General features: G+C 42.6%; 1 protein-coding gene across 1 annotated transcript in view; it reads left to right on the top strand.

The window, feature by feature from the left end:
• The window catches only part of LOC122795996, a 928,531-nt gene that overhangs the window by 894,672 nt on the left and 11,615 nt on the right, over positions 1 to 22,244 (top strand). The window contains exon 12 of the mRNA XM_044064748.1: positions 1,267 to 1,325. Within this exon, the coding sequence (XP_043920683.1) occupies positions 1,267 to 1,325 (59 nt within the window). The remainder of the gene's footprint in view (positions 1 to 1,266; positions 1,326 to 22,244) is intronic.

Here is a 22,244-nt window from a genome sequence, read left to right as displayed (position 1 = left end):
AAGTGGGAAGTTCTTAATCATTAATAGATGGCAGTCCATTCAATAGTTTATTTGATGAAGGTGAGCTGCATACATGAAGTGGTTAACTTTGTATAACTTTGTAGATGAAAAACAAGATAGAAATTACTAGAAAACAGGTTTTACCATAGCTGTTTGTTCATCTTGATGACACCACAGCATGTTACCACAGAAATAATGAGGGAATCATTTCATATATTAAGTATTTTAAAAGCAGCAGCTGTCAAAAATTGTATCACAGTAAGGAGGGAAATATTATAGCAATAACCCACGCCTGGGTGTGGGTAATGCTGGATTTACCCATGGTTGGCGTGGTTTGGTCCCGAGGGCGAAGCCCGAGGGACCAAACAAAGCCAACCGTGGGTAAATACAGCATTACCCACACCCAGAAGTGGGTTATTGCTATTATATGACATTATTTAAGAAAAGAAACTATTACTTTTCTTAAATAATGGCATAGTATAATGCCTGTTTACTGCCCTTCCGCAGATGTCTGGCATCCGGCAGTTCTGATGTACTGCGCCTGCGCAGTACATCAGAGTTGAGCAAAAGCAATGGAGAAAGCAAGATCTCCGTTGCTTTTTACTGTTTTAAGCTATGTTAAATGGGTTTAACATGGCGAGACAGTTTTAAAATAAGCAACGGAGATGTCCGTTGCTTATTTTAAACTGTCTCGCTATGTTAAACCCATTTAACATAGCGAAATAAAAAGCAACGGAGATCTTGCTTTCTCCGTTGCTTTTTAAAACCTGTCTCGCTATGTTAAATGGGTTTAGCATAGCGAGACAGCTTTAAAATAAGCAACGGAGATCTCCGTTGCTTATTTTAAAGCTGTCTCGCTATGTTAACCCCATTTAACATAGCTAGACAGTGTTTTAAAAGTAGAGTTATACTAATGGAAAATAGTCCGGGCGACCGGACCTTTTTCCATTAGTATAACTCGATTTACAATGTGCATGCTGGCCAATCAGCGTGCACGTTTTGGGGGGGTCATGGTATAATAAGATATTCTGATTTTACTTGGTAGCAGTGAATTTTATGTGACTTCTGCTCTGTCAATACCAACAACATTTTATCTGAAATTCTCTAACTGTTGACTCCTTTTTTGGAAAAGTAGAAGTTTCACTTCTGAAGACAGCTTGTCTTCTTTGTTGTTTTCATTTTATTGATTCATTTATTTGTTTTAATGTTTATCACGTGGAGTTTAACTTGGCTACAAATGTAACTTATTTATTTTTTTCTTTACAGGCACAGATTGACCAGTATGTGGGGCTTGTCACAGCTCAGATCAGTGATATTAGGGCAAAGTAAGTATAATTACAAAGTCTTGAGTCTCTGCCCTACTCATTTATGTATTACTGCATGCAACAATTAAGAATAAATGATAAAAACTATAAATTTAGCTAACATGGCAAACTCTTTGCCATAATTACTTTTACAGACACTGCAGACTGGTTAATCTTTTGATCTGAAGTAGGAGATTCATTTGTCTGCAACCTGTGGGTTATGGATCCGACATCGGATCCGAACCAGCATGGTTTACCAGCTATGGATCCAAGCTCTCAGCTCCTCCCCTCACCCATAATGCCCTGCTCTCCCTACATGACCCCAGATCTTGTTTGCCGCGCTGGTGACCAGATTTGTGTTCCTAAGCTCTTCAGCTAAGTGCAGTTTTCTAGTATTTACAGTGTTTAAATTTGTAATTTTGTGTGAAAGTTGTGAGAAAGTTTAGGTTTCCCTATTACTTGATTATACTTTTAGTGTTTTAAATTTAATTTTTACTTTTCCCTCCCCTCGCTGGTAGCATAGTGTGTGTTTGGGCCTGTGTGTGCTTTAGTTACTTTTGCTTTTACCCTAGTTTAAGTAACTTTTTTGTGTACTTGGGATGTCTGAACAACCCAAAGCAGTGTTTTCTAAGTGCTCCGAGTGTGGCCATAAGCTTTCCCTGGCTGGTGGCCACACTGGTCAAGATGCCTTGGGGTTGAACACCTCACTTCTGGATGTTCCATTTGTGCAGGGTTCAACCCCAGGGCATTGAAGGAGTGGAGGTCCAAGCTTGTCTTGGCGGGTCTTTGCCACCGGACTCGGCCCGCCTCCGCTCCTTCGGGGGTAACCGTTTCTACGGTTGTCTCCTCTCCAGCTCCCCCTCCTCCTCCTGGGACTCAACCTCCCTGTAGTGGTTCGGAGGAGAGGGAAGCTAGAAAGAAGGACCGGAGGGAGAAGCACCATAAGCGGCGGGCCGAGACCTCTGTTTCGGCCCCGCCAGCCAAGCGGGCTTCTCCTCCGGCCTCCTTGTCTGCTGGCTCTCCCCCTCCTCGGCTCCGGTCTCCTGTGTGTTTTTCACCGGGACCTGAGGAGGAGGAGACCCGATCTCCGTCGAGGCTATCCAGGAGGCACTCAAGGCCTACCTCGGTAGCCTCGTCGAGATCAACCTATAGCCTGTCAGACGCTGATCTGGACCGGATGATGAGAAGGTTCATCCAGGCCCAGATGCAGATGGGAGTGCTCTTGCCTCCCCCCCTCTGGGGGGGAGCTCGACCCCTTTTTTTCAAGCCAATTGCTCCTTCTCCGACCCGCTACCCGGGTTCGGAGCAGTTGGAGCCGAGCAGCTTCGGAGCCGGGGGTGGGTCGGCTCCGATAGTACTTGGTACTTCGGTTCCGACCCTGCCCCCGAGTGCTTCGGATCCGACCTCTTGGAGCCTGGATCCGAGCTTCGGATCCAGGGGGATCAGTGCTCCTTCGGCGCCGTCTGTGTCGGAGCGCACTGTCCCTTCGGATCCGAGTGCTTCGGCGCCAGCTCCGATCCACTCCTCGGATCCGAGGGGGAGCCGATTGTCGGATCCTTTGGTCGAGGTTGGCTCCCCTTCGGCTTTTGATGTAGTGGAGAGGGCCCTGTTGAGGGTCTCCGGACCCCCGGCACTTGCTTCGGCTCCGTCCCACGCTCCATCTGCACTGGGTCAGGCTTCCACCATCCGGCCCTTGGGACAGCCCGCTCCTTTGCCCCAAGCTGTTCCCCTGAAACAGGTCACTGTTTGCAAGGAGTCCTCTGACAGCCCCCCGGAGGATGTTCCCTGCAAACATACGTGCAAAAGGAGACACATTGACTCCCCCGAGTCTCTCACAGAAGACACGGATTTGGAGGAAGGGGAAGGCTCCCCAAGGTCACCCCCCGAGGATGTCTCATTTGGAGACATCATGGAAATGCTCCGCATAAGGGGGGGTGGTCTGCCCCCAAGTCTTCCTCGGACGAGTCTGTGTTCTTGGAGGCATTTGAAGCGGGCCCGTCTACCTCTTGGGTGTCCTCTCCTGCCGACCCCCTGGTGGACCTCATTACCACCAGGGCGTGGAAGGAACCGGACACCGTGGAGCCAATCCCAAAAAGGCCCGACCGTATTCTCAGTCCCCCGGCTGACCGTGCCCATTGGAGTAAGGGGCCTCCGGTAGATGCCATGTTGACGGCGGTGGCCACCAAGAGGGAACTTGCTCAGGAGAGTCCCTCAGTCCATCCCCCGAGCAAGGAGTCTTGGATGATGGACCACTTGGGGAAGTGGATGTTTAGTTCAGCGACCTTCTCGGTGAGGGCGCTGAACTATCTGGCACACGTGATTAGGATGCAGCGCGATCTTATAAAAGAATACGCTGCATCCCCTCCAGAGTCCATGTCGGAGGAGGACAAAGTGTTGCACTCCACCCGCATGGCCACTCTCAGGTCCGTCACTAATACCTCTATGAGGCTACTGTCCCATGCTACAGAAGGTGCCGCTAGAGCTGCAGGGGCAGGCCTAGTTACTAGACGTCAGGCCTGGCTCCGTCATTGCGATTTCTCAGAGCCCTTCAAGGCGTCATTTGTGAACGCCCCCTTCGATGGTTCTGCCCTCTTTGGCAAAACTGTTCGCGACACTTTGACCCAGAGCGAGAAGGACAGGAAGACGCTGTCTGCCGTCGGAATCTGCTTCTCTGCACCCCAGAGGCCCTATTCTAGGAACCAAAAGGGTCAGAAGAAGATGTGGTTCCGGAAGTCGCAGCAATCCCAGCCTGCTCCGGACAACCAGTCCTTCCGTGGCAGAGGAGGACAGGGAGGACGCCGCCCTAGGGGCAGAGGGGCTCCTAGGAACTTCGGGTCCAGAGAACCCTTCTCTGAACGGCCCGCGCAGCAGCCCTGAGGGGTTGCCCGGCTGCTCCACTCTGGAGGCAGTCGGGGGACGTTTTTCGGAGCACCTAGCGGCATGGGAGTCCATAACATCAGACCGCTGGGTTCTCCAGATTATATCCAGAGGATACCGTATCCCCTTTCTTCACTTGCCAAAATTGAAGTCCCTCCCCGACGTTCCACCCGGTCAGTGGGAGGCCGCTTTGGCAGAAATTGGCCATCTGCTAAAGAAAAGAGCCATCCAGCCCGTCCCCCCAGACCAGATCGGATCAGGGTTCTACTCCAGGTTCTTTTTAGTGCCAAAAAAGATGGGGGATCTAAGACCAATTTTAGACCTTCCACTCTTGAACCTGGCAGTTCCCAAGGAGAAGTTCCGAATGGTCACGTTGCAGTCTATTCTCCCCCTTCTGGGAGAAAATCACTGGATGTGCTCCATAGACCTCAAGGATGCATACTACCACATACTAATGGACAGGCGCTCCAGGAGGTTTCTCCGCTTCTGGCTGGGAGCCAGTCACTACCAATTCCGGGTCCTTCCCTTTGGTCTCACCACAGCCCCCAGGGTGTTCACCAAAGTATTAGCAGTGGTAGTGGCCCACCTGAGGCTTCAGGGGGTGCAGGTCTTTCCTTACCTGGACGACTGGCTTCTCACCGCCCCAACAAGGCATCTACTTCTCTTGGCGTGAGACTCCTTTCTCCATTTTGCTCCACGCCTGGGCATCACGATAAACACAAAAAATCCAACCTAGCACCCACTCAGCTCATAGATTTTATAGGTGCCAGGTTAGACACGAGGAGACTGAGAGCTTTCCTCACAGCGGACAGAGTGCAAAGCCTACAGCTCCAGGTGCGGGCCATTCTCCACGCAAATTCAGTTCCAGTGGAGTTGGTCCTGAGGGCCCTAGGGTCCATGGCGGCAGCGATTGCGCTTCTTCCTCTTGCCAGGTTCAATATGCGTATTCTTCAATGGACCCTCATGGTTCAGTGGTCGTATCTTGCTCTTCCTATGCATCATCCCATTGCGATCAGCAAAGCGTGCAGGCGGTCCCTCCTGTGGTGGCTACAGTCTCCAGATCTCCACGGAGGCCGCCCCTTTTGTGCCTCTCCCCCTCTCACCACGGTGACCACGGACGCCTCCCGCCTCGGGTGGGGGGGCATTTTGCAGGCCGGACGGTCCAAGGCACGTGGGACGATTCAGAGACCTTGCTGCATATCAATGTCCTAGAGATGAGAGCAGTGCTCTTAGCATTGCTAGCACTTCAGGCCTTTCTTCCCTTGGGAACAATTGTGATTCAATCGGACAACATGTCTGTTGTCTGGTATATCAACAAACAGGGAGGAACCAGGTCTTACCCCCTTTGTCGAGAAGCCATGAGAGTGTGGGAATGGGCAATCTCCACCAACCGCTTCCTCATAGCAACGCATATTCTGGGTCGGTCCAACATCCTGGCGGACAAACTCAGTCGCACCATTCTCACCCCCTACGAGTGGTCTCTCAATACTCAGGTAGCGGAATGCATCTTCGCACAGTGGGGAACTCCTTGTTGCGATCTTTTTGCGTCTCCCTCAAACACCAAATGCGACAGTTTTTTCACCCTGATACCTCCTCCCGGAGGTTTTCCAAGAGACGCTCTGGTGCATGCTTGGCCACCCGGTCTTCTTTATGCTTATCCCCCTTTGCCTCTGATGCTCCAAGATCTTCAGAAAGCCTCTCGGTTGGGATGCAGAATGATCCTCATTGCTCCCTTTTGGCCTCGACAGATCTGGTTCCCCTTCCTAAGGTCTCACTCAGTGAATCCTCCTTGGATTCTAGATCCCATTCCGGATCTGATTTCTCATCCATCCCATCTATCTCCTCCGAACCTGGACAACCTCAAGCTGACCGCTTGGCTGCTCCAGTTCCACTCCTGATCAGGACTCCCGGTATTTCGTCCCCTGTTAAGGCCATCCTGGTGGCAGCTCACAAGCCATCCACTAGGAAAGTCTACCGTAGCAAGTGGAAGCGGTTCTCTTTGTGGGCGGAACGGCAAGGCCTAAACCCCTTCACAGTTCCTCTCCCTTTGGTGCTTGACTTCTTAACCACTCTTTTTCATGATGGTGCCAGCAGTTCCACGGTCAAAGTAGAGCTTGCAGCAATTTCTCATTATCACATTGGTCATGACTCCGGTCCACTGATGTCTGCCAAATTGTGTAAGATTTTCCTTAAAGGTACCTTTCTTCTCAGGCCCCCTATAAAGCAAGCGGTTCCTCCTTGGGACCTTTCCTTAGTTCTTCAGGCTTTGACCGCTCCCCCCTTCGAACCTGCAGCTACTGTAGATCTGAAATTCTTATCTTTCAAGACTGCCTTCTTAGTAGCCATTACTTCGGCCAAGAGAGTCTCAGAGCTTCAAGCATTATCAGCTAAACCTCCGTACTTGGTCTTTCATCCGGACCGTGTTTTCCTCAGGACCAACCCGTCCTTTCTTCCTAAGGTAGCTTCTGAAGCAAACATTAATCAATCCATTAACCTCCCTGTTTTCTTCCCCAAATATCAAAACAAGGGTGAGTACAAGCTTCACTCCTTAGACGTTCACAGGCAACTTAGATTTTATCTAAACAGGACTGCTGGTCATAGGCAATCTGACCAGTTGTTCATTTCCTTTGCTAAATTTAATTTGGGCAAGCCAATTTCCAAAGTCTCATTATCTCGCTGGATTTCACAATGTATCTTACTAGCTTATCAAGCTTCGGGAAGGCCCGCACCGGAGGGTGTACATGCCCATTCAACCCGGTCAGTCTCTACCTCGGCCGCCTTTAAGGCTAGGATTCCTCTAGATGATATTTGTGCAGCAGCCACGTGGGCTTCATCTCATACTTTTATTTCCCACTATAAGTTGGATCTTGCATCTAGAGGTAGAGCATCCTTTGGCTCCGCGGTGCTCCGGAATATCCTTCCATGATGGCCACCCAAGATTCAGGTAGCTGGGGACTCTGTCCCACAGGTTGCAGACAAATGAATCTCCTCCTTCAGATTTAGAAGTTATGTACTCACCATAACGTTCCATCTGAGTAGGTGTATTCATTTGTCTGCAACCATCCCGCCCTCCTATCCCCCTGGCCTTTCAGTTTCCTGCATATGTTGTGTTACCCTTTTCAGGGTGTTTATGCTGTTGGCAAACTCGATCTGAGGTCATGTAGGGAGAGCAAGGCATTATGAGTGAGGGGAGGAGCTGAGAGCTTGGATCCATAGCTGGCAAACCATGCCAGTTCGGATCCGATGTCGGATCCATAACCCACAGGTTGCAGACAAATGAATACACCTACTCAGATGGAACGTTATGGTGAGTACATAACTTCTAATTATCCTTAAGAGTGTTTTTATTACTAAAGTGCATTTGGATAGTATTCCCAGCTTAAGTAGTTTCTTCCGCTGGATCCAAGTGGCTGTAATTTTTGTCAGTGTAATATGAGTGATATCTCTCAGGTCACATGTTACTGCTACTGGATAGACTGAATTTGTAGATGTGACACTTTTCCAAGCATGTAGCAGGCCGGGGGAACCTGGCTTTGGTCTGTCCTTCAGCTACACATTAGTACTATGTCACTTTAGTAGTGCATCTAACCATCATACTGAAGCAGATAGTGTGGAAAGTGTTTTACTCCTTTGAAAGACACAACAAAATGTGTAATAGACTGAAGTGTCCAACAGGTTTTAAAATTACAGAATCACATGGTAGCGCTTTATGTGCTACAAAATTCAAAGCTCTAAAACACTTTTGCACTGAAATCCCTTTGTTTTCTTTTTCCCTGCACCTAGTCATACACTGGAGCAGCTGTATCTTCAGCTTCTACAAACAGTTCTGTTCAGGTTTCTGTCGTCATAATTAAGTAGTTATATGTCATAGAAATGGGTTTCAAGATCTGTCTCTCAAGTTTTACTTCACACATCTCTTGAGGTGAAGTTTTTGACATCCATTTCGGGAGCATATATCAGTTTGCATTTGTTCAGAAACCCAGTTATAGCCTTCTATTTTGACCTACATAGCAATGCTATTAGAGAGCCATGTCTTCCCACTTTAGATATGCTTGATAGTGTGATGTATTGAGTTACTGATGGCCTCACTGATTAAGTAGGTCTGATGTACTGTGCACGCACACTATAAAAATGTATTTATTTTTTTATTTACATTTGTTAACAGGGATAGTCCATCTGAGCAAAAGCCCCTTTTTGGTGAAGGACCAGGGAGAAAGGCTGCACAGTTAGCCTCATGTTAGCACAATGTATTATATGGTTTGCTGACAGGGTATACCAGGATTGCATTTAAACATGTCAATGTGTCAGAAAGTGAGAAACAATAAATATTAGTATATGGTAATGGGACGCAAAGAGGTGGGATAGCAGGACAGTATAGAGGAAATATTAACTTTAACAGTAAATACTTTACAGAAAGCCTCATAAAACAAAACACCTGGTTGTTATTAACATTTGATGAGACATGAGATGCCCTGCATGCAATGAAACCCAGTCAGTACTAGACCAGTTGATATAAACTTAAACCAGCCAGTTTCAGATGAGGCAAGGAAAGTATCTAATGGTTTAGAGAAGGAGTGAGACTCAGATCAGGAGTCAAGTGGAAGAAAAAGAAAAGGGAGGACTAGAACTTATGTTATTGCATGTCTTTCACAAAGGGTTTGTTTCATTGCTTTCTTCAGTTTTACCCACTAACCTGATGTGATAGGACAATGTCTTCCACGGGGAGGGTGACCTTTCATCGGATTCAGAGGTGCTTGTGTCACTTTAATGGTTCATTACAGATGGGAAAAGTTTATAACTTGTTATATAGCAGTAAGGTGTCTTGATAACAAGTTGACATCTGGCCCTTCAGTGTCATCAAGAATAACTTTAACGCCATGAGACTGTAAACCAAATTTCCATCTGTCACACATAAATAATAAGCAGGGAAAGGAGAGAGAGATGTGACAGACAACAGTTTCATGTGGTAGCATCACCTCACTCTTCAAAGGACTGAGCTTTATATGTGTGGGAACGACTGAAGAACTAACTCTAGCCATTCTCTTCAGTGATAAAATTGAGCACTGTTTCTGTGGTGAAAGAGGTAACATCCTTTTATGAATGATAGGAGATTCCTCTACTAAGAAAATGACCTCCCTAAGAGGCAACATACACATGGTGAATAGGCATAACACTAAAGTTGGCTTAACCAGCATCCTGGGCCAGTCCTACAAAGTAGTGCCCCACACCCTCAGCTCTTCATGTGAAGGGCGTCTGCATAATTTGCAGAATGCTTTCAAGCTTCCTGCAGACACTACCCAATCTGCATGTTACAGTTTATACTCTCCATGGAATGCTATGGTGTTCAGGTTTTAGTAAGAAAAAAACATTCTTTTCTCTTTAAACTGTAGCAAAAGCTACAGTTTATATCATGCATGGAGCACTACAATTCACAAGTTTTATTTAAGGAAGAAAATATATATATATATATATATATTTTTTTTTGCTTTTTACTTTTAAACTGTTGCAAACTGCTTGCTACAATGTAGCAAGCAGTTTACTATAGTTCGATAATACACAGAGTGCTACAGCCCTCAGGTTTGAATGCAAATTCAAACTCAGCTTTTAAAAGCCACTGAGGCTGAAGATAGAGCAAACCTACTAGCTTGTAAATTCATCTCAAACTTTATCCCACATTCCCCTCCATCTATACCACATGATATACCTAATACAGACTCACCTCCAGCTCTCACACAAGAGAAAGTCATAAAAGAGCTACTGACATCTAAAAATACTGCATCAATGAGTCCTGACACTATCACTGGATTTATCGTAACTGGCATGCGGTATGATTTGCCCCCCAACAACACTGTTCAACTTCAGCCTCCATACAGGTTTTGTACCAAGCAAATGGAGAACAGCTGCTGTCATTCTCCTGCATTAGGCAGGACCTTCCATAGTCCCATAAGTCTGACCAACATTATATGCAAAACCATGGAAAGAGTTATCATGTAACTAACTAATATGGACATAGGGAACATTCAAAGGCTGGACCCATCCCAGTTTGGATTTGTCAAGGTTATATTTACTCAACCTAGTGGACTTTTTTTGAAAAAAAGGTCAACAAAGCAATGACTGAAGGTAAAAATGGTGCATACTGCATACCTCAATCTGACCAAAGCTTTTCACACAATACCCTCTACTCTGGTATAACAGAAAAGCTAAATAAACTGGGAATAAATCCCTACAACACCTGCTGGATTGTGAACTGGCTCACAGACAGCAGACAGAAGATCAAAATGGGTAAGCTACCTCCACAAAGGGACCAGTCATCAGTGGATTCCCCCAGAGTTTAGTGCTGGGACCAGTCACCAGTGGATTCCCCCAGAGTTTAGTGCTGGGACATCTCCTGTTTGGAATCTATTTTTCTGAAGTAAAAGCCATTACCAAAGGGCTGAAGCTGACTAGGTTTATAGATGATTGAAAGCTAAATGCAGTCAATGAGTCTGCAAATGACTTACTCATCCTTCGGGAAGGACTGTCCCAAACAACAAATTGATGCCAGAATCACAGACTGAAACTAAGTACCAAAAAATGTATTATCATATCCTTTGGGAATTCATCTGTCCCAGGGAACTATCACATTAGCAATGACCCATTTGTCTGGAATTTGGAAACTTATGTGGACAGCAACCTAGCTTTTGACCAACATGTATCTACTGTTGTAAAAAAGTCCTTCTATATTGTACAGCTTAAAAACAAAAGGGATTGGATCCAGATCTAGAGATGTCATTGTTCCCCTTTACTCAGTCCTCATTAGGCTAATCATTGAAATATAATGCCCCCTTTGGCATGTATCTGTCCAGAGACAACAACGGGAATGCCTACAGAGATACCTTACTAAAAGATACAAGGCTTAAACAACATGTTTTAAATGGACTGACTCAAAGCCCTGCCACTATGCTCTGTATCCTACAAATTGCTAAGAAATGACCTTTGTCTGGCAAGCAAGGTATCCTTCGACCTAATACTGATGGATCTACTGCACAACAGCAAGTCAAATGGTGTTATAAATGCAGGGTCCAGGGATCTAAACCTCTTCTGCAACATCAATAGAATGGTTTGAAAGGACATGTATATCTCGCAGAGGATACTGCTGCTCTGGAACAGAGTCCCAATCCATGTAGAGCAAAACTCATCCTTGACCTATATCTATGGGTAATGGAAAATTTATCCCAGGACTGCCCCCTGTACTACTAATGGACAGAGGCAGTTCCTAAATGCTTTATTCCATCCATGGGTCTCCTCAAGTAATCTGGAGTTTAATCCCAGTTATTCTCACTAAGGATAATACATAATTTTCATCATGGGATGGGTAAGGCTAATATAACCCCAGTTGGGATAGGTTAATTTCAGAACCAAAAGGGACATTGGATAGGCTTAAAATATCCCTCAAAAGCAACTAGTCTAGTCCTTACCTATGAACCTCTGAGGATGTCACCTAAACAGATAGGGGTAGTTTTTTGTCTACTTGGTATATCTGGTTAACAAATAAATAAAACAGTTAAAAAAATAAAAACATGGGAAAATGTTTGCCTTATTTGTAAAGTGAAGGTTAGCGACATAATGACAATGCTCCAGAGTTAAAGGTGGATTGTAGAGAATGGAAGGGAATCAAGACCCTTTATATGCAGATGGAAATGATCCCACTCTTAGATAAGAATGAACTTTCTGGAGAATGACTGGTCCTACGAAATCTAAATAAGATGTTAGCCTAACTGGAAAAGAGTCCGACCTGCAGTGAGTAGTACACAGAAATGAAACTACATTCACAGCTTCCTCATAGTCACATAATTACACTCAGGCCAGATAATGCCAGGCAAATCCACAGTGTGCTCACTCTCAGTGGCTGTACTCTTGAAAGACACCTGCCTGCTTTTACCACCATTGTCTGCATAAAATGTGAGGCTTCCTCATATTGGAGGATGAAAGAGCTCTACAAGCTGTGAGAGAAGAGAGGCCATACAGCCTTATTAGCATTTGAATGAACATCTGCTGCAGCAGAAACCACACTGGCACACAAACTGCTTCCTCACGGGAGAGTTTTGCTTGGTGTGATGCATAATGATCAGCTAGACCTGTGCTTCTCAAACTATCCTTGGTGAAGGACCAGTTGTTTTTTTTTATTTCTGATCTGTTGTGGACCACTGCTTCTGTAAAATGTCAGCAATAAAAAGACTGTTTATAATGAAGAAACCACACCATCCAGATGACATCTCTCTTGTGTTTTATCACTTGTCTTAAGCTGTAGAGGAAGACTGACACAGACTAAAGTGAAATAACTGAATTAAGCCAGGGGTCTGGGTGTTGTAGATGCTCTGGGATGTGTTTTAGACCTTTTTTCCAAACCTTCTGATGCAGTGATAGCCTTGGCAGAAATCTTGACTGAGTATGAAATATCTTCTTTCAAGGAAGAAATATCCTGTGTCCAGGATTTAATACTGAGCACTGACAAACTGTCATCTCCCAATAAACCAAGATGACATGTGCTTAAAGGGATACAAAAAGAGAAACCTGGAAATACCTGAAAAATACTGCCAGGCTCCCTGCCCCAAAAAATAATAGTCACTTCCTATGCACCCCTCTGGTGTTAGATTGGGATTAAAATAAATGAACAAATGGCCATAATCAAATATTTAAAGCTGTTGTTGTCATACATATACCAATCATATCTCCTCACCTGTACCCCAAAGAAATCAGAAACAGATTTTGTATATTGCTCTTACATACTTAGAAAGTTGCCAGAATAACATATTTTGTATTATCAAGCATTTTCTGAAGGATACAAAGTATGAAACCCACACTTCTGTCATTAATTAAGGACTACAATCCATAACAATTTTCCAGAAAATCACAAATCTTATGAGGCATACACCAAAACGTCTGGCAAGAGCTGGGACGCCTCTCCTGTCAAGCACCAGAACACTGGTTAAGGAACCCAATAGGATATTTATATTTTATTTTATCCTAGAAAGTAAAGAAAAGAAAGAGAAAAGAAATACAGCTCAGGGACTTGTAACAAACAGGTTGTGTACTGGCAGTATTCCTTGGACTACACTTTGAGTAGCACTGACCTAGACTAAGCTTCTGTTTGCCCAAGCCAGGCATATGCCATCAATGTTCCAACTATTGCCCAATCTGCAACTGTCTGTAACTCATGATATTGAGTACACACAGACTGGGGTTAATGATCCAGATCAATGGGCAAGGCATTATTATATACCTCACTGAGCTCATCTGGATTCTTGGCACTGGTCCCATTTAGCAGCTACTCTAGTATGAACATCAAAATGTCACCACTTATATTAAATAAACACACACAGCTTATGCTGTAGGTGGATTGGACACTCCAAATTGGCCCTAGGTGTGAGTGTATGCATGTGTGTGCCTTCTGTGGAAGGTTGGGCACTGGGCTGGCAACTCAACACCATAAAAACTCCCTGCCAATCATGAGCGGACAGGTGATCTGCTGTGGCAACCCCTAACCGGGAAAAGCCGAAAGAAGAAGAAGAAGAAGAAGCTTACTGGCTCTATATTGGCTCCATATTAGATTGGCTAAATGGTGGCAGTCCCAGCCTGAAGAGAACCAGGTAACAGTTAATGCAGGAGGCCAGTTCTAGAACCAAATCTCTAATTTCCTAACCAGGTTGCATATCTAAATCCATTGAGTGCCAGCACATGTTTGTGGCAGTGGAAACCATCATTCTTAAGCCAAGCATTAACATTTCCAAGGAGAAGCCAACATGGGGATTCAAAACACATTTCATGAGGACATCCATGAGCTCAGTTCAATTCACCTGCTGCAACATACTCAGTAGTGACTGGTGCATCAGCAGCTACCCTGTCCTAGCCAAATGGTGTTTGAGAAACATTTGACAACTCCACTGCTGATGTTACCCAATGTAATATCTAGGGATATCTCAGAGATCTAAAGAAATGGAGTCTGTAACAAATGAAGGCCTGCTGTTCTCACTCAGCAAGGTCTCAGTGATGAATGACAGATCAGCTATCTGGAACAAATCCAAAATAATTTTTGGCTGATTCCTGATTAACCTGGCATTCCCTTTCATAGTCAAGAAAAATCAAGAGCATAAAAGGAAAATGTCTGAAGAGTAACAGATGGTAGCCCAAGGCAAGAATGTTTGTCCATCATGTGACATACAGAACAGTTATCTTTATTTCTGTTTACTTTGTCCTGCAAACTGTTGAGGCTGCGGATTGTGATACTAGATCAGTGTTTCATGGATTTCACTGTCTTATTTCACAAGCAGAACTTCTATTATAGTACAATTTCATCCTGGGATGTTCCTTGGAAATAAACATTCTGACAAGCTCCCTCAGCTTAGGGAATGCAACAAAAAGGACACATCTGCTGCCTCTGTACTGTTACTGGAAGCAATACTAAGCATCTTCCTGATTCTCAAAAAGACCAGGGATCTTCCTTAATTTTGCTAAAAGCGCAGATGGCAAAGTATGGGCACCTGGAAGAAAAATATGACATATTTAACAGAAAGCAGCTACAGAAGAAAACAAAAAAGTGAAATTAATAAAAAATTAAGTTACCATTATAAATGGTTAAAACGTATTTCAAAAAGAACATCTAATTCAAGCCCAGGTGAAATACAAAACATTTCACAAACAAAAAATACAGAAATGTAAGCAATAACAGATTAGTTAACGTTAATTACATAGAATAAAAGGCCAAAATATGTCACCACCAAAATAAGCAACCAGGCTGGTAAGCTTCCAGAACATCTGATCCAGATTCAATAAGGGTCCAGGATTGTAAACCTCCAGCAACTGCATGCTGACCTTTTTAATTTCAAATACTTTGCTGTCCTGATTTGCTTTAATGATATTTAAATTTGTTAAGAAACATGAAAATAAACACTTTTAATCACTAGTAAAACATATACATGTATTACATTCAGAAAACAGTTCTCATTTTGCAGATATGTCTTTGTGAACATTCATTATGCAATACCATGCATTTGATTTTATGGATTGCTTTATGTATATTGCTGCATCCACAGGGACACTGATTCTCCATATTCGTGGATGCATGGATAGACATTCAAAATTTTCGACTGGATAACATTAAAATGGAAATTCTGATTAGTTACACATTAGAAAGCTATTTCAGCAAAAGAAATAAAAATGAGTGTTGGCTATACAATTCAGCTTAAGTAGGTGTGACATGGCTTCGCACACATCCATGTTATAATTTATAGTGTCCTATCAGTGTACCATGACATGTGTCTCCACTGCTGTGCATTTTCTTCCCATTCATGCTTGTTTACAGGTCAATGTTTAAAATTAATCTCTTCTTAAAGCAGTAATTTTTCCTATGAGATATCACTGAAAAGCCCTTTGAACTTTACCTCAGTGATATCAATGTACAGACAGCATGTGGGTGGGTGTCCACAGACTTTACCTGAAGCACGGCAGCGCATGCAATGGTCTCTGCCAATTACAGTAACATCATACTATCCTTTGTATGATGTCAGCAAGAGATGCACTAAAATTGTTTGCATGTGTCCTTAATAAACAGTTTATGAAGTTATTTATTCATGTAGTTATAGATTTGTAGATATTCCAAGGCCGATTCCTATGACCCTTCATATCTCTCCAATACTGTCCCTCTGGCTGCTTCTCTTTCCTCCAGAAGACCCATACTAGTTAATCCCACAGTAAATTTGTGCATATCCATCCAGTCAGCTAGTTTATGTTTAAAGGAGGATAGTGAGTCACACTGCTTAACATGCAGAGGAATTAATTCCAGAGGTTTGGGAGGAACTGGGTTATTAACCTATCCCTCCATCACATTTTATTTATCTGGTGACGATTATGTAGACCCTTTGTTCTAGTACTGATGCAGATATTGGCAATTAGCTGAGCTAATTAAGAAACTGCCCAAATTATTTTGGTAAGATGGGGTGGAAAATATATTGTGATGTATATTAAAACTATGATGGAACACTATAAACTATTGCCTTTGCATTTTATAGAACATGAATTCAATAGAAAAAAAACATTTTGTATATTTCCAGATTTTGGCTTTGTGTTGCACTGGGCATAATAATCATCTTAATTTGATGATAGTTTAATTCTGTGTCTTGTGAGGAAACATTGCACTATACTTAGGAAAGATATTTTCTGATAAATCTAATAATAACATACTTTTTTTCTATCTGTAGGTAGTCTGTCTAGAAAATGTTGCAGCTTTCCTGAATGAGAACTGGTACTTTCAGGAGCTAAAACATTATTAATAAACAATATCTGCTGCCAAGTTAAAAGTATGTTGCTGATCTGCTAGGTCCTACACTGCAGTTGAAAACAAAGAAAGTAGAAGTTACTCATTTTCATATTTATCTTCTACAGCAAGAGCAAGTAATACAACACCATCATTTAATTCACTTTTCCTGAATTTGTATACTTATCATCTGAAACAGACTATAAAACAGATTATTATTTCTAGGCAGTACCTGTTATGTTGCAGACCAGTCACGTAAACAATACACTACTGTTTTTTGCTTCTGATGCTAAAATGTTTTTAACTGTCTGATTCATGTTCATTGTCTATTTCAGTTATTTATAATCTCTCATTTGCTGGCAAACTGAAATGCTTTGCAAAATCTTCTCTGTGGATGAAAACAATACCTTGTGGGGTTGCACTAGTCATTATTGGGTTTGCCTCCTCCTGTTTTGTGGTTTGTCAAAACATATTAAAAATCTGATGCCATGATAGAGAGACGTGGGCCGAAAATGAAACCTCAACCCAGTAGTGGATTAGTGACATATTCATTTGTAATATATCAAACTGCAATGCACAGTAAATAATTTGTTCTTAGCTCATTTAATTTGCAAATGTGTCTTTTCATTTTATATGAACTTCGCCTGCTGCAAATGCCAAGAATCCTTGTAGTGCAAGCATGGCATTTGTTCCCACTGGTATTTGTGATATGAAGTATGAATTAAACAGCGGTAAGGGAAAATATGGGGTAGAACAGAAATAATTAAGTGATGTGCAAACATCATAGAATTTAAATTAATTTAAATTTAGGTTAATTAAACACCAGATAAAATGGAATTTGATGTAATCAACGTAGCCAGAAATGGAAACATAATCTGTAACACAGAGTTTACCTTTTTTCTTGGTCATGAAAAATCACTGTTCCTATTCGTATTATTACGTGTCTTGGAACATTTCACCATATACCTCCAGTGTACATGGATTGGACCCATTTAGCCATCCCTGATAACAAATGCAAATAAATAATAATAAATAAAAAATAACTTTTTTATCAGTTTGTAATTACCTGAAATATATTTATGATTATTAGAAAACATTTGTTTTGTAGATAATGGCACAGATTCTTAAAGTAGTTAATCTTGGGGTGGCATGCTTTTGTGACCATTTTCAACTCATAAACACAGGCAGTTCTGTAAGAAAAACTTTTCAATTCCTTGTGAAGCATAGACTAATGAGGATTTTCAAATATATACACTCAGTTCCCTTACTACTCCAAAATTCAGATGTTTGTATTAGCAGATTATGCGAATATATGCTTGCAGTGTAATTCTGTAGCTATTGAAACAATTGGTCCTTTTTGCTGTTGTTGTGAGCTCTAATTGAATGTCTGCAGTGGAAAAGTAGGCATTAGATACAGAGTGCCTGTTTCCCTTCAAGTATTACTGCAGACATGCTGGTGTGTGTGTGTGTGTGTGGGGGGGGGGGCACTTCTCAGTAGCGGCAGTATATGCCACTGTTTCCCATGACGCTGACACACATGTAGGAAATTAGTACACAACACTGGTCATTCATAAATGGGAGCAAACTATGAAACACAAATACCATTGTAATACACTTACGACACACATGGTATGTCAGTTATCTTTGTAATTATTGCTGTAGTGCCACAGACATGACCATATTTTCTTTATAATGCCTGTTCTGCTATTGACATACAGGAGGTGCTGTGGTGTCTGCCGTTATACTATGGCTCCACATTTAGAGCACTGAGTTTGAGCATATGCCACGTATAAGCAATACAATTTATTAATGTACAATGTTTATCAGTCACATTAGCAGTAAATGTCATAGCATGCTTTATATGAAGTAGAGCTCCATCTCCTAGTTACTGGTGTAAATCTGCAGTACTTTTCCCAACCTTACAGTTGTTATTCAGGAAGGTGGAATGTCATTTTTGGTTTGGGATAGTGTTATACTGTGGCAATGTCCATCCACAATACCACCCTTTACTTCATGGAGTCTGCACAGTAAATTGTGAGAAACTGGAGGCAGTCAACATTTGCTCAAGTTTAAAATCCAGAATTTTATAGTAAGGAAAAAAAATCTGCTTCCAAAAGCAATAGGTGGACAAAAAAAAATAAATAATAGTATAAAAGCAAAACTCCTTTCCATCCTGAACAGCTTCACAAATGGCAACTAGTCGTACGACTAGTAAGCGGTAAGGAGCTTCAGCTACTTGTAGTTCTTTCACAGGCGCTTAATTAAGCCACAGTTCTCTGTGTTTTGGTAGCAGTAAAAAATGGCAACAGTTCACAAAACAAAACAGTTTGCTCTCATTTTCTGTGCAACAGTAGAAACTGGTGACACTTGACAGAAACAAAACAATGTGATCTCTGTTTTCTTCTGTAGTTTAACAGGTAACAACAACAACAACAAAATAGCATGCTCCCCCCCCCTTCGACTGCCAGGAGTCTGGAAGTAGAGCAATTTCCTACCTCTTGTGTAAGAGAGCAGCAATAGATAGGCAGACAGGCAGACAAAATGACAATACTTCAGTCACTTTCTGTTAGGCTTTCCCTTTACAGACATTACAAATGAAGTCTTTCCATTAGCAAACAGGAAGCTCTAGGCAAAGCAACAGATGCCCTTCAATATCACTGTTACAGTATTCTTAACAAAAGGAATTCCCTGGCATGGGTAGCCCAGTGTCTGGCCAGTATACCAAAGACTTTGGATTTTATAGACATTGTATAGCATGCATATGCTCCTTACTCAAGGCGTAAGGCATAAAAGTGACATACGGATGTACATACCTCAAAACGTCCTTGCTGTCAGTCTGAACTCCATCACTGATCATTGGTCTGAATGTTCACTCTTCTCTCATGGTTACCAAGCCATGTTTCAGGTAAATGCCCTGTTGGGGTTTCTTCTCATCTTTTCTTACTTCTTTAGTTTTGAGAATTTACATGCCATCCAGAAAGGGAAAATGTCACTGTGGGAGGCACATTCCCTATAAGGATCGTCTTAAGTAGTGGCTCTTTCGTTTGTGTGCTTCTCATACCATATGGAGTGCTGTATCTGGCAAGCGTTTGTCCCTAAGACCTTAAATAGTCACCTCTCCTCTTTGTCTATTTACCCGGAGAAGCAACATCTTAAATTGTTGGTGAAAGGTGCTAGGGCGGAATCTTCCCATCCCGAAGGCCATTTGCCTGCAAAGAAAAAGGACAAAAGTGTTAGGTCTAATTCGGCTACTTTCCCACCTCCCCTGGATGCCTCTCTCAAGACTGGTGAATGCCAAAAGGATCGACTGGCTGTTCCATTAGATTTGTCTGCTGCAACCATATCGGAGGCTGGATCTTACTTCTCGCATGTCCTAGGAGGCTCTGTAGATGTCCATTACAGATGTTGAGGGGGAGTCTTGGAAGATTATTTCAGAGGGACTGAGGGGAATTCCACAGATACTTGTTTGAGAGGAGATTCTTAGTACATTAGTTGAATGTAAGCAAGGGTCTGAACCTCCTAGGTTATTTAGGACAGATGTCCCCCAAAAGAAAAAACAAAAAAACAAGCATATTTCCCCTGCTTTCAAGAATCCCTATCTTGAATGGCAGGATTTTACCAGGCATTATTTCAAGCACAAAATGGGCCTGAAGCCTCACCAAGGAGTTTCTGTCCCTGCTCCCCTTGGTCCTCAACCTCACTTAAGAGGCTCACAGAGCAGGACTCTGCTGAAGAGGACTTGGATTCTTGGGAAGAGTCTTTGGCATGTTCCTCTCAGATCCCTTCTCCCTTGGATTATGACTCTGAGGAGGAAGACTCTATTAGCCCTGACTCTTCCTTTGGAAAACTCTCTTTTGGGGATACTACTTCTAGTATGATGGAATTTTTAAAATGGGACGGTTCTCAGGTTTCTGACATTCAGAAGAGATATTATGAGCTTCTCCAGATGGAGTCCCCTAAGCCCTCTTCTGTCCTGCCTGTCTTGGCTGTCCTTTTGGATACCTTTTCAGCAGCTTCTGTGGCCCTGGACTCTCAACCTCCAGCCCCTAAGAAATGAAAGATTTTACAAGATGTCCTTCTGCTAACCTTTCTGTAGTGCCTGTCTCTTCTGACAAACCCTCCTTTTGCCATCTACTAAACTGCTTCCTTCAGACAAGGACAGCAGGGCCATGGAATGCTTGTCCAAGAAGGTATATAGTGCTACCACCTTGGCCTTTCAGGCTATTAATATCCAAACCCATATGACCATGTATGTTTTAGCCCTTCTTTCTCTGGCTTCCCAGGCTATGTCTGAACTTCCAGATTCAGAAGGGAAGGTCTCAGCCCTTTCTCTATTGGGCTCTACCTCTTAAGTGGCTCACCACCATGCCTCTGAACCTGGAATCATAAAAATTCTGGACAAAGGCTCATGAAAAATAGGTACAACTGGCCAAAAATATGTATGCTGATTAACATAAAATTTTCATACATTATTATGTAACCTTGCTCGCTCCAATGGAATTTTGGGATACCAACTTTTAAATGCAAACTGAAAAACAGACAAAATATTAACAAGTATGCAGAGCGGCAGACTACCGGGGGCAAACGTACTGCCAAAAAATTCAAGTATGAACAAAACAAAAATAACAAAGGCAGTGAACGAACCATGCAGTCCACTCAATGAATTAACCTTAAAATAGCATATTTAATACTAGTAAGCGCTTTCGCATATGAACTTCTTGAGACCATAAAACAAAAAGGGAGTTAACAAGACATTTAAATACTATGCAACAGCCAATCAAAAATCAGTAAAACTTCTAAAATCAAAATGCCTTATCTTAAACAGACATAAAAATAGAAATAAACATAAGAATCAATACATGTAAATATGTCACTACTATAAAAACTATAGTAGCTTAAGGCATGTAAACATTAAATAAATATACAGTCTCTGGCATAAAACATAGTTGTAGCACAAATTTATCAGACACTTATTTGACTGAAAGTCTCCTAGACTTAAGGGTTGGCTTGATAGAGGCTCTCTTATTGAGGCCCTTGCCCCTATCTGCTCTTAAACTTAAAATCCACCTAACCTCCTTTTGGTCTGATTTCTAATATCAACTTCACGTAGGATTGGTTTAACTATTTGTGGCCATGAATCTAAACATATGGTTATCTCCTTGTGCAATAACATGCTTAGACAGAACATTATTTTGTGATCTTACTCTAATGTTATATATATGCTCTCTAACCCTGTCTGTTAGTGCTCTGTCGGTTTTTCCTACATAGAATGACCAACAGACTGTGCAGGTAGCTAGGTAGACCACATGCTGGGTTCTACCATCTGCAGCTTTATTGAAAGTAAAACACTGTTCTGTATTTGGGTGTATGAACCTCCCTGTAGTGTCTATGTAACCACAGAAGTTGCATTGTCCACAAGGGCGAGTGCAGTCATCACCTTGAATACATTGACCATCCAGTCTGCCTTTGTTATTTTTGTTTTATTCAGACAAAATATTAAACACAAAATAAACAGAACAGCATGTAGGGTACTGTGCTAGCATTGCACTGTTTTTAGTTGCATCACACACTACGCACATCAAATACCATACTAAATAAATCATGCATTCATTAGTTATGATGTCTTATCTGTTTCATAACATATCCACAGCAGTCAGCATAATATTTAAATGAATTCATTCCATTGTTCTAGGGCCTTTCACTTATTTATCTCAGTCTGGCACTTTCAGTGCAGCATTTATGACTGATGTCATCATTCGGGTTCATATTAA

The sequence above is a fragment of the Protopterus annectens genome, chromosome 1.part0 (genome assembly GCF_019279795.1).
Source record: "Protopterus annectens isolate FY-2018-M chromosome 1.part0, PAN1.0, whole genome shotgun sequence".
In the NCBI taxonomy this organism is placed as follows: domain Eukaryota; kingdom Metazoa; phylum Chordata; order Ceratodontiformes; family Protopteridae; genus Protopterus; species Protopterus annectens.
Note: the sequence above shows the minus strand (reverse complement) of the source record. Positions and strands in the feature narration are given on the sequence as shown.